This window comes from Podarcis tiliguerta (assembly GCF_965153285.1).
Source record: "Podarcis tiliguerta genome assembly, chromosome: 14".
In the NCBI taxonomy this organism is placed as follows: domain Eukaryota; kingdom Metazoa; phylum Chordata; class Lepidosauria; order Squamata; family Lacertidae; genus Podarcis; species Podarcis tiliguerta.
The window spans coordinates 24,274,254-24,286,832 of record NC_139547.1 but is presented as its reverse complement, the minus strand read 5'-3'; the positions used below and the strand labels follow the sequence as shown (position 1 = coordinate 24,286,832).

The 12,579-nt window shown below is 42.6% G+C and overlaps 1 protein-coding gene across 6 annotated transcripts in view; it reads left to right on the top strand.

Annotated features, from left to right (window-relative positions):
* Nucleotides 1–12,579, top strand: part of MCTP2 (multiple C2 and transmembrane domain containing 2) — a 113,472-nt gene that overhangs the window by 47,194 nt on the left and 53,699 nt on the right. For all 6 annotated transcript variants that reach the window (XM_083411947.1, XM_083411948.1, XM_083411952.1 and 3 more), the window contains 4 exons: nt 1,732–1,896; nt 2,863–2,993; nt 9,784–9,970; nt 11,585–11,678. In XM_083411947.1, the coding sequence (XP_083268073.1) occupies nt 1,732–1,896; nt 2,863–2,993; nt 9,784–9,970; nt 11,585–11,678 (577 nt within the window). The remainder of the gene's footprint in view (nt 1–1,731; nt 1,897–2,862; nt 2,994–9,783; nt 9,971–11,584; nt 11,679–12,579) is intronic.

The window sequence follows — 12,579 nt, the reverse complement described above, 5'->3', positions numbered from 1 at the left end:
ATTCAGCACACTATGTGCATGTGTCTGGGAGAGAGAGTGCACACACAATTCTGATTAAGACATTTTGACAAAGGTTTGTCAAGCAACAATTGTTTAAAAAGGCCAGTTTCTTTTCTGAGCTTTTCTGCAGGTATTGTTTTATCTAGAGGTGGTCCACACATGCATAAACATTGCTTGATTTGTTCTATGCTTGATGACTGGGCCAGTTAATGTGGAAATTTTGTGAGGCATTGCATTTGAGCCAATTAGAGAAGTTCTGTCTCTGATGGGAGCTGTTAGTGAGCCATCACAGATATGCAGGTCACCATGTGATGTTACCTGCAGTCATCAAGGGGTGGCTGTGTATGAGAATGGGAGAGAGAGAGAAAGAGATTTTCTGTAATGGCTCTGAACATCATCTTGACACCCTGGTCTATGCCCCTGGACCATGGCTGGCAGCAGTCAGGGCTAGGACATTCTATTTGGTGGTGGCCAACTTGCTGAATGTCTTGCCAAGTGAGAAGTGAGAGCCATTGCTATGTAGTGTATGTTGGAGAAAAGCAAATACATTTCCTTCTCTTGAGCTTCTAGTTAATACATGTGTTACTTTAAACCACATGATGGCTCTGCTTGAGCCTCTGTGTCTCAGTTAAATCCACCTCTAAAAGCTGAGCCACTTTGTTCTTCTCTCCAGACAAGATGTCTGCTGCTTTTACTCTCTGATCTGCACTCACTATGTAAATAGTTCCTGCATGAATAAAGCCTTTGAATTCCAGAAACGGTACAAGCTTATTAGAAAATTGGGACTTTGTGGACACTTGGCAAGCTTTACACCCCACATCTCAGGATTTTCCGTGCTTTTCTAAAAAACCTAAAACACTTTAACACATCAATCTAATACTGGTACCAAAAGGTATAGTTTGACAGATTTTGGCTTGATAACACTTTCTGGCTATGCCCCAGTGTCTATCAACAAAACAACAACAAATTTATTAGTCTCTTTTTCTTGCCAAAGGCAACTCAAAGTGACTTACATTTACCTCTTTATGCCTTCTCTCCTAGAACAGAAAATTTGAACTTTGATCCAAGTTTGCACTCCAATGCAGTGTCCAAGGAGTGCCTATTTAAATCACTAGAACAATATTTCAAGGAGATTGATTTTCTAGACACTAGCGTTCCCATGCAATGGGACGCAATGAAGGCCATCCAGAGAGGGCACTGCATTGGTGAGGCAATAAGGGGGAAAAGAATGCATGATCAAGAAACTTGCTTAATCACCACAGAAATTAAAACACTTGAAGTGCTCTAATGTAGAACAGGCACTGCAAAATCTCTTAGATCTTTAGCCTGGTCTAAACTAAAATTACTTAATTCATCTAGCCCTTCTACCGATCCTGTGTGTGTGTGTGTGTGTGTAGATATAGATATATGCAGTACTTTTTTTCTAAAAACAGTGTTTAGGGGTACTCTTGTTTCTGCCTGAGACTCAGGAAACACTGGGAAAGGAAAGGAAGCCGCCATTGGGGGTAGCAACAGAACTGACGATTCACCGTGCTAGAGAAGCAACTAATTTTTTTAAAAAATTAGTTTCTTCTCCCATTAGATTCACCAAATGTTTAGGGGTATGCGTACCCCCAGAAAAAAGCACTGGATATATGTTTGCATATGTATACTTATTTTTTTAGAAAACAATGTATACCCAATGTATACACAGGGAATTTATGGAATTGTGCTCATCTCACCTTTTTTCAGGCGAGTGTCATTCGATCCTTCAGGCTGACAGATTCCTGGCGGAAGAGCCAGCTGTGGAATGGGACGGTGACCATTGCCTTAATAGAAGGGAAGCACATCCCTGCAGGGGGCATGGCACAGATATTTGTTGTGTTGAAAATGGGAGAGCAAAAATACAAGAGCAAGGTAAGCATGCTAATGGAAAGGGCTAACCACTGATGTTTGTTTCTCTTAAGCGTCTGGTGCCGGTGGAGGTCGTTGTGTGTGTGGCTTCTCCAATAACCTCATTCCACTAGATATTTGCACACAGCAAAGGAAGCTAACTATGAAAGGGTCAAATGAAGCATTTTGTGGATAGCTAATCATGGATGTTCAACTGTAATTTTTACTTAACTGAAATGCAGCTCAGTGTCTGTGTTCGTATTGTGGGTGCTGCCAGCTTCTTTAGAGCGGACCGGGCATTTAACCCTTGCCACCCCATTATCAAGATTAAACACAAAATAACACGTGCTCAGGCTAGGAAGGTGGGGGGAGAAGTCTGACTCAGTTGGCATTTAATGACAAATCCCCCTGTTTTGCACTTTGCAAGACGATAGGTGAACTGAAACACCAAAGCCTTCCTTCAAAATTTGCACTTTTGCAGTGGAGTTCTCTAGTCACATGATGTGTAAGCGGTTTAGTCAAGCTGGCCACATGGCCCGGAAAGCTGTCTGTGGACAAACGCCGGCTCCCTCGGCCTGAAAGCGATATAGTCGCCTTTGACTGGACTTTACTGTCTAGGGGTCCTTTACCTTTACCTTTACAAATATGTGTAGTAGGGTAAAGTCTGCATGCTAAGCCGATGCTCTACCATTGAGTTATGGCCCTTTTCCTTCAGGAGCCACACAACAGTTGATCGTACCTGCTTCAATATGGCTACCTTTCGGCGTGTTTTACATTTGCACACCTGTTCAATTTGTGTGTCAAAGATTTAAGTCCTTTTCCTGCTCCAGTGTTTTATGCCCTAAATATTGATTGTTTTAGATTGTATTTGTGTTCTTTCCCCCTCTCCCCCTTTTGTTTTGGCACATTGAATTTTATTTATTTGTTTGTTTTAACGAAAGCAACAACCTTTTGAAAGAAAAATAAACCTTGTAACTGCATGTTTTCTAGACACTTTGTAAGAGTGCAAATCCACAGTGGAGGGAACAATTTGATTTTCACTACTTCTCTGACAGGAAGGATGTGTTGGAGATTGAGATCTGGGGAAAGGATAACAAAAAGCATGAAGAAGTTTTGGGAATGTAAGTTTTCCCCTCTCTCTCTTTAAATATGTGTTTTGTGAAAGCCTTGAATATGAATGAAGTTGATGTGGGGAACAAAATGTGGATTAATCTCTCTTGCTCACTCGTTCACACGCTCTCAGTGTATTTATTTATTTGTTGCGTTTTTATTCCACCTTTTCCTCCAAGAAAAGGGACGCAGGTGGCGCTGTGGGTTAAAGCCTCAGTACCTAGGGCTTGCCGATCGAAAGGTCGGCGGTTCGAATCCCCGCGGTGGGGTGCGCTCCCGCTGTTCGGTCCCAGCGCCTGCCAACCTAGCAGTTCGAAAGCACCCCTGGGTGCAAGTAGATAAATAGGGACCGCTTATTAGCGGGAAGGTAAACGGAGTTCCGTGTGCGGCTCTGGCTTGCCAGAGCATCGTTGTCACGCTGGCCACGTGACCCGGAAGTGTCTCCGGACAGCGCTGGCCCCCGGCCTCTTTGAGTGAGATGGGCGCACAACCCTAGAGTCTGTCAAGACTGGCCCGTACGGGCAGGGGTACCTTTACCTTTTCCTCCAAGAAGCTAAAGGTGGCATATGTGGTTCTCCCCTTCCTCATTTAACCCCCACAACAACCCTGTGAGGTAGGTCAGGCTGAGAGGCAGTGACTGGCCCAAGGTCACCCAGTGAGCTTCATGGCTGAGTAAGGATTTGAACCCTATCCCTACCTGAAGAGATCAGTGATTGAACCTGGGACCGTCTGCTTGTGAAACAGATGCTTTGTTACTGAAATGCAACCCTGCAGTCCGCAAGGGATTACTCTTATTTAGAGGCGTATACAGTGGTACCTTGGGTTACATACTCTTCAGGTTACATACGCTTCAGGTTACAGACTCCGCTAACCCAGAAATAGTGCTTTAGGTTAAGAACTTTGCTTCAGGATGAGAACAGAAATCGTGCTCCGGCGGCACGGCAGCAGCAGGAGGCCCCATTAGCTAAAGTGGTGCTTCAGGTTAAGTACAGTTTCAGGTTAAGAACGGACCTCCGGAACGAATTAAGTACTTAACCCGAGGTACCACTATATGTGGTGAGCCCAGCCATGGGGAATAAAATCTGCTTCTACATAGCCCCATTCTCCCTTTGTCTGCTTCTTTGTCACTCTAGAATGTGATTCTGTGAACTGTGCCACTTGCATAGGACGCAATGACTGCTATGTAGGGTGCGGTCAAAAACAACTGGAGGTCCCAGGTTGTGGAAGAGGAATTGATGGTGAAACCACTCTGAGAATTGTACAGGGGCCTCCTAACAACTCTCCACACCCTTAACAAACTACAACTCCCAGGATTCTTTGGGAGTTGACTGTTTAAAGTGGTATCGTAGTACTTTAAATGTATGGTGTGAATGTGGCCCATGCTGCATAACCAATTTAGAACATCCCGCACCTTTTGTTTTAAAAGTGTATATCCCGGCACATGCATATCTGTGGGCAACTCGTGGCAGTCAACAATCCATGTAAGGTAAAGGTAAAGGTACCCCTGCCTGTACGGGCCAGTCTTGACAGACTCTAGGGTTGTGCGCTCATCTCACTCTATAAGCCGGGAGCCAGCGCTGTCCGCAGACACTTCCGGGTCACGTGGCCAGCATGACAAGCTGCATCTGGCGAGCCAGCACAGCACACGCAATGCCATTTACCTTCCCGCTGGTAAGCGGTCCCTATTTATCTACTTGCACCTGGGGGTGCTTTCAAACTGCTAGGTTGGCAGGCGCTGGGACCGAACGACGGGAGCGCACCCCACCGCGGGGATTCGAACTGCCAACCATGCGATTGGCAAGTCCTAGGCACTGAGGTTTTACCCACAGCGCCACCCGCGTCCCTACAATCCATGTATTTCCTGAATACCAAAAAGTTGGGGTGGATCTACACACAGGGGAAAAACGCTATAAATAAGTCAGAAATTAAATTGTTATAACAAAAATAGAAAACAGAAAAACCAAACGCTATGGAAAATTGAGCAGAATATTTTTTTACTCTCCAGCGCCATCTGGTGTTGCATGTTTATAACACATTCAAAATGTGGTTCTTTGCGCTATTGTAGCTGAGTCCTTGGTCTATAGTATGTGGGGATTCTCCTGGATACATCTCTATCACTAGAGGCCAAGGTGACCTCAGGGTTTAGGAGTGCCTGTCAGCTGGTAAGATAGCTATGGCTGTTTTTGGACAAGGGTAGCCTGACCTGCTAGCTCGAAATGCAAAGGTGAACTATGACTGTCATGTTAAACTGCCACTGGAAATATTGCACTGGCTGCTAATGAGCTACCTAGCTGAGCTCAAGCTGTATACAAAGCTGTATATATAGCTTGGGACCAGGATACCTGAAAGATAGTCTCACCCTCTATATACCCAACTGATCACTGCACTCTGATGGCAAGGCCTTCTGCAGATACCAACTTATCAGGAGGTCTATTCCATACAATGTAGGAATCAGAGCTTCCGGAGTGTGAAACCTGCCCTTTGGAATTCTCTTTCCTTGAATATTAGACTGACGACGCCATTTAGTGCCTGCTGAATACCTTCCTCTTCCAACAAACCTTTTAATTGGAGGTGTCTATCCCAGTTTGCATCTGTACTTCTAACTGTTTTTATATTTGTAATTGTTTGCATATATGGAATTGTTTTTACATATGGAGTTGTGTTTTTAGGCCATGTGTTTGCTGTGCAGTCACTTGGATATATTTTATGGGACTCATAAGTGAAATCAATTCAATATTGAAATGAGCATAAATGTTTTTTTAAAAAGCATTTACAAGATTCTAGGCATCAGCAAGACAAGATTATGAAATAAATTTATGTAAAGTCAAGTTAAAATAAAAACTCTAATTATCTGTATGTTTTAATATTTTACTCTCCCCCCTCCCTTTCTCTCATTTTAAAAATCTCAGTGTTTAATTACTTTGCAATGATTGTTTTTTCTATGCTTTTAGCTGTTTCTATTTTATCTGTAAGGGGCCTTGAGTCCCTGTCTGGGAAAAAGGCAGGGTATTAATAAGTATAAATGTAATAGTAATAATAATAAACAACTAAATAGTTTAAGTGAAAGTTTAAACAAACACGAGAGAGAAAGATGAAATCTCAAGTTTGGTGGCATCTGATATATTCCTGCTGATTGAAACCATCAGGTAAAGCAGGGTTAAATGCTGCTTTTCTCCAAGGCTGAAAGATTTTTGTACAGCCACTAACTATTCAAACCATCTGGGATCACTCAGACCACAGCCCAGACTTGATTGTACAGTTTTGCTAAGGAATTGCCAACAGAGTTCCCACCTGCACTGGGACAGCAGATCCCACTCAAAACACATTTGCACGCTTAAAAAATAAGTGATTAAACTTTATGCGATCCGGTGGTATGAAAAGACTCCGTTAAGAAATGCGAATGCATATTGAGTTTTAATGTGGCAATCCAGCTGTTTAATTGCTTGTGTGTCTAATTGTTTACACAGCAGTTTATCTCAGTGCAATGCTACAATCCGTTCGCATCTCCCCCTGCCACCGTGTGAGCATCAGATGGAATGCAAAGAACCCAGCAGTGATGGTTCCAAAATGGTCTCCCCCAAGGCGAGGGACTCGTAACTCTGTTGTAATGTGTACAACTGTTTACTGTATGAGTTGTTGTCCCCTATGTTACGTCTCCTCAAACCTCCTCTAGTGGCATGTCAGCCATGCAGATCAGGGGTTGGGATGTCGGAGAAATCCGAAGCAGTTTGCATTTAAAGAAAAGGCTCCCCAATTTGTACTTTTTGAAACCAAGATCTTTCATTTTATTTGCATTTATCTGAATTTTAAAATGTTGTTCTCCAGCAAACTCATGTGTACAAAAATGTAGATACCGGGGTAAAGTGTGTATAAAAATAGATATATCAGTTTTTTAAAAGGTACAAAAATGCATTACATTAGAGGAAACGGCTTTGCAAATGTGCATATTGAGCAAAATTTCATAGAAAAAAATCTGCATGTTAGGAGAAATTTGCACTAAAATGCAGATGAATTTTTCATGAGGACTTTTTTAAAAAATTGCAAACTGATGTGAAGATGTGAAAAACTGCATTTAGGATTGGGAAAATGAGAAATGGAGAGGAACTGAAATTGACAGTTGCAGGGGCAAGATGACTTACCGAATTAAGAGGCAATCTGCATAATATGCAGTTCTAACAAAGAGGAAGGCGTGTCACTCTCACCTTGGCAAGCATTCATGGGGGAGGAAGTGTATTGATGAGATAATTGGCTTCCTGGAAGGTTTGCCAGCCATTACTGATAAGCCTGCAGGGGTTCTCCAGGGCTGGGGAATCTCTGACCATCCATTCTAATGCCCATCATCCCTGGCCATTGTGTATGCTGGTTCAACCTGGTGGAAGTTGGGGTCTATCAGCATCCGAAGGTCAACAAGTTCTCCACACCTGTTGTTTGTGATTGAGAGAAGTATTTAGTTGCACAAGAAGACTTGGTTTCATGTCTCCACTGACGAAACAAAACATAGGGAGCAGCCCAAGTCAGACCACCTAGCTCAGTAAAGTCTTCTCCAGCTGGCCAGGGCTCTCCAAGGTTTCAGACAGGGTTTGCTCCCAGTCCTACCTGGAAAGGTTGTGGATTGAAGCAGGTGGCCTTCTGAGAGCCAGTGTGGTGTAGTGGTTAAGAGCGGTAGACTCATAATTTGGTGAACCGGGTTTGATTCTCTGCTCCTCCACATGCAGCTGCTGGGTGACCTTGGGCCAGTCACACTTCTCTGAAGTCTCTCAGCCCCACTCACCTCACAGAGTGTTTGTTGTGGGGGAGGAAGGGAAAGGAGAATGTTAGCTGCTTTGAGACTCCTTAGGGTAGTGATAAAGCGGGATATCAAATCCAAACTCATGCTAAGCAGATGTTCTACCACTGAACTATGCACCTTCCCCAAGTATGCTCAAGTGCAGCCTTTTAAGAGCAAACTTTCAGTTTCTTGAGCAACTGGCAACCAGTTCTGCAAAGACATAAGCCAGAGTTGCTTCATTCCCTTGGTTTAAACACTTAACGAAAGCAAATACTTTGAATGACTTGCTAGTGGATTGCTTAGCCGCCACTGTCTTTCCCACCTGGAATGACGTTAGCTTGAATGTTTTGGGGGGAAGAAGGTAGAGGTTTTGTGTGCCCACCCTTCCTCTCCAAAACTGCCTATTTAGAAGTAGCAAGTCTCTGCAATTTAGACAGATGTCTGGCAACCACTGAGGTTCTACAGCTGGAAAGGGATCAAACTGGAGTAATGCGTGCCCAATTTACCTAGAAGGAACCCAACTGGGGGGGAACCTCTGAGGATTTTTTTTAAATGGCCATTAAGATAACACCTAAACAAGTTTTTGTTTAAATTAAAACCTGTCGACAGGCCTTAAGCACTGAAAGGCTGTTCCAAAATCTTCCCATCTCTGCCTGTGTTTGGAAACTCAGTCCCACTGCAACCCATGGATGCAAAACTCTTCCTCTTTGAGTCCCTTTCAGTTGGAAAATGCAAATGTTTGCTTAACGTCTTCCATAATAACTTTCATCTACAGAGCTTCTTGAAAGGTTTGCCCCATGTATTTCTGAGTAAAATGTATTTTAATGCTTTCACTCCAGGATTTTTCACAGCTGCAAGTATGCAAGTCCCACCCTTCCCAATTCTTGGAAAATACTTAAATGTTTTTGTTGCCCTCCTCTTTTTTCAAAAAAGTGTAAGACCCATATACATTAGGGGTAATATAAGTTGAGTGGTTGATATTGTCCGGCCTCACGAGGAATGTGCATATCATCTGCCCATAAAGAGGGAACTGGGCATATTTTCTGCTTAATATACATAATTCCAACAGGTCTTTGGGAACATGCATATGTTGATTGAAATATTACCCTAACATAAATAAATCTTTAAAAGTTGTTTGTGTGTGTGATGAAGAAGGTGTTGGAGACCTTTCTCTGGAACCCCCAACTATCTGAGCTTTTTTTTTTTTGATCTAACTCACTTTAAAGACAACTGTGCACATTGCAAGAAGTGTATAATGGATGTCGTGTGTAGTAATCTATAGTACTGTGCTGATGTTTTATCCTGTGATTTCCCCAACATCCATTTACAAGAAAGAAATTGCATTCAGGAATTATCAAAGGGGAGAGAAAATGTTGGTGAAATTCTCCCATGTGGAGTGCAGGGTTTCCCTCTCCAATTCGCCTTCCTTTTGTGGTTGCCAAGGAGCCTGGCCCATGCATTGTGGGGCAGATCCAAGATGGCAGCCAGAAGAAGGCTGATGAAGGAGCTTGAATAAATCTGCCAACAAGGATTGAAGAATAGCCAAAAGAATGAATCTTACCTACTGACTTGTCAAGGTTGCTCCCAACAATCCTCCTTTGATGGGGTGCATTCAGAATTGAAATTAACTTTCCAGCAGAGTATCCATTCAGCCCTCCCAATATTATGTTTAGACCAATCACCCTAACATTGAATGCAGTGTCCAGGGGGTGTTTGAGAGTGTCTGTTCTTTCATTCTGCAAATCGACTCACCAATGATCTTCATCCTGCAGTCTCCCTGGGTGCTTGTGCTTCAGATGTACAGCTTAGGGTAGTGCTATTGTGAGATATCTCCTCCCATAGTGCTTCCCAGATCAGGAAGCATGGGCCACTGGGGAGGCTGGAGAAATGTTTACTGGTACGTAAACTCTTCCGCAGATGAAGGAAACTTTTGTGTGTGAAATTGGAGGACAGCACTAGTAAGACAGTTTGCATGCTTTCTGAAACAGCTGCTGCACATTAATTCCAACTCCTTTTGCTTCTATTGTTTTTAGGTGTAAAGTTGATGTTAGTGCGCTCCCTGGAAAACAGGCCAACCATTTGGAATTGCCCTTGGAGAAACAGCCTGGATCCCTGTTGATGGTGATCTCTGTCATTCCCTGCTCAGGAGTTTCTATCTCTGATTTGTGCGTTTGCCCTCTGGGAGACCCCAGTGAGAGGAAACAACTTTTCCAGCGCTATGTGAGTTCGAAGGCCTCCCCTTCTCCTTAAGGAAAATCAGGAGTGTGTGCGTAGAAGGGAATTGTACCAGAAAATGACGTCAAAGCCCAGATCCTAATCACATGTCTGTTAATGGGGGAATGAAATATATCTCACACTAAATATTATGGCTGGTGTGATTTAATCAATTGTCTGTACAGTTAGCCCCAAGCCATATGGGTGGTTTGCATTTGATAGTTCTCAAAACAGTAATTTCCTTTACTATTACAGAGCAGGAGAGAGAGAGAGAGACAGATCTTTCTCCATCTTCCCCAAATTTGTTTCAGCTCTGTTTTGCACTTCCGATGTGACAATTGGCTATCAGATCAAGTTTAGTTAATTACAGAATGAGAATGGGGAAACTTTCCCATCCAAATGTTATTCGACTCCAGTTCCCATCAGCCGGAGCCAGCAGGGCCAATGGTATGGGATAATAATGGGAGTTGCAGTCTGACAATATCTGAAGCGCCACATGATGCTCATTGTCACACTAGAGCACTGAACAGGAGCAGCCTGTGTCACTTAAGTAGGGTAGGTCACTAGATTTAAATACATCCTCCTTGTGGGGAAAAGAGAGGCAGAAATGTAGAAAGCATAGCCTTCTCATTGACATGCTTGCTTTCTATATGCGGGGAGTTTTCCTTTCCTTTTTTTTCTTCCAATGTTAAGTTGTGGGTGAACATATCAGACGACACAGCAATTCTTCAAACAGCTCTTGTTTATTCACAGGCCAGAACAGAACTCAACTGAACTGAAGGGTTCAGTCAGCCTGCTTATATAGAGCTCCAGTACAACGTAACTGTAACAATTTTCTAAAACTATCCAATCAGTGAACGTCACTTTCGATCCCTTATTTGCATAACTATCTACAGTATCCCTCTGCTGGCCCAGGGTGAGAACTTCAGTACATAACATCCAACTAGGGGAAACATTCAAATATGAAATACTCCCAACCATCCCCTGCATTGCTGCAATCCAGGAAAATACCCTGGATTGTAAGAGTGAACACAGCTGGTTCTTGAAATTGGATTGACTCCCTATGCCATCCTGGGACACAGCATATTTATAGATTCATTTAGATTCCATTCTTCAACATCTCAAGCAAGCATGGAACAGCCGTGCATTTTTCTGTGCACTTGTATGTGGTGCTGGGGAAAATGCCAGAAACATTTAGAGTTCTGTGAAATATAGGGTACAAAACAATCCAGAAATTTCCTTTCCAATACAAGGAGGAGTTCAAAATGGCAGCTTTCTTTTTAAAAACATTCCGTGCTATTGTGCTTTTCAGGCATTTATTTTTATGCAAATAGAAGGAATGCAATTTTAAAACAGCTATAGATATTCAACTGCAATGTTGTCATCACCAGAAAATAAATTAGTCATGAGTTTATTGTTCAGGGGATTTGGGAGGGCAAGGAAGAGCCTTGAGCAGATCATAATTAAATGATTTCTTATAGTTTACTTACAGAGCTGTTGTCTAAATCACTATTTGGCCTTGCATAGAATTTGTTCTTTAAGAAAGGCATAATACAAATGTGTAAATAAAATAAATGTTTAAAAATATTTTAACTTCTTCTGACAATGTTTTCGTTGCAGTGCATAAGGAACTCTTTCCATAACATAAAGGATATTGGATTTTTGCAAGTCAAAGTATTAAAAGCTGCTGATCTGTTGGCTGCTGATTTTTCTGGTATGAAATATTGCTGATCTAGACTTTAGATTATATCCCCCAACATGTTATAGTAGACGTTCCCAGTGCTGACCCCTTTTTTATCTTATGAAAAATAGAAAATACCAAAGAGAATACATATATGATAGTGGCATTTTTTAATCTTTCATATTTTGAGTCTTTCATATTTATTTATACAGCATGATCACATCTTACATGTGTTTAACTTGTGTGATTTCAAAGATACATGGTTGAAGGCAGGCTGGCTGAAATCATGCAAGTTAAATCCAAAAATCTCTTTTTGCTCTCAGTTCCTTTGGGGGTTACCTGGCATGCAGGAGTGCCAACTTGGCCCCATGACTGTGGGTACCTGGGGCTATCGATGCCATGCATTATGCATGGCACTGGCACTGGCACCAAAATTTGTGGGTGCCTGGCTCCTTCATGGGGAATTTTGTAGGAGTTCTGGCACCAAGGGCCCCAGGGAGTTGGCACCTATGCTAGCATGGTACTTCCTGCAGCCAATCAGAAGCTGCGATTTGGTTTTCTAATGTTTTAGAAGTTGAACAAACTTTTGGAATGGATTTCGTTCGACTTCCAAGCTACGACTGTACTATACAAAGTAGAGTCGCGCCTGTTGCTCCACCCACATTTGCCTCTGGCTCCACCCACCACTGGTATGCATCCCCTAAGGCTGATAAAAATTCCCCACTCATGACGTACAGCCATAGCGCTCTAAAAGTTAGACCTGGGCGTGAGTTCCCAAGACTTATTTTAGCTGCTGCTACTGGTTTGCACAACTTCTAAGCTGCCTTTCATTTAACATAGATCCCCGCTCGATTCATAGAAACAAACACACACAATTTAAATACGATAAACCCTGCTATAAAATTATAAGGTTGCAAAACATTTTTCAGCAATG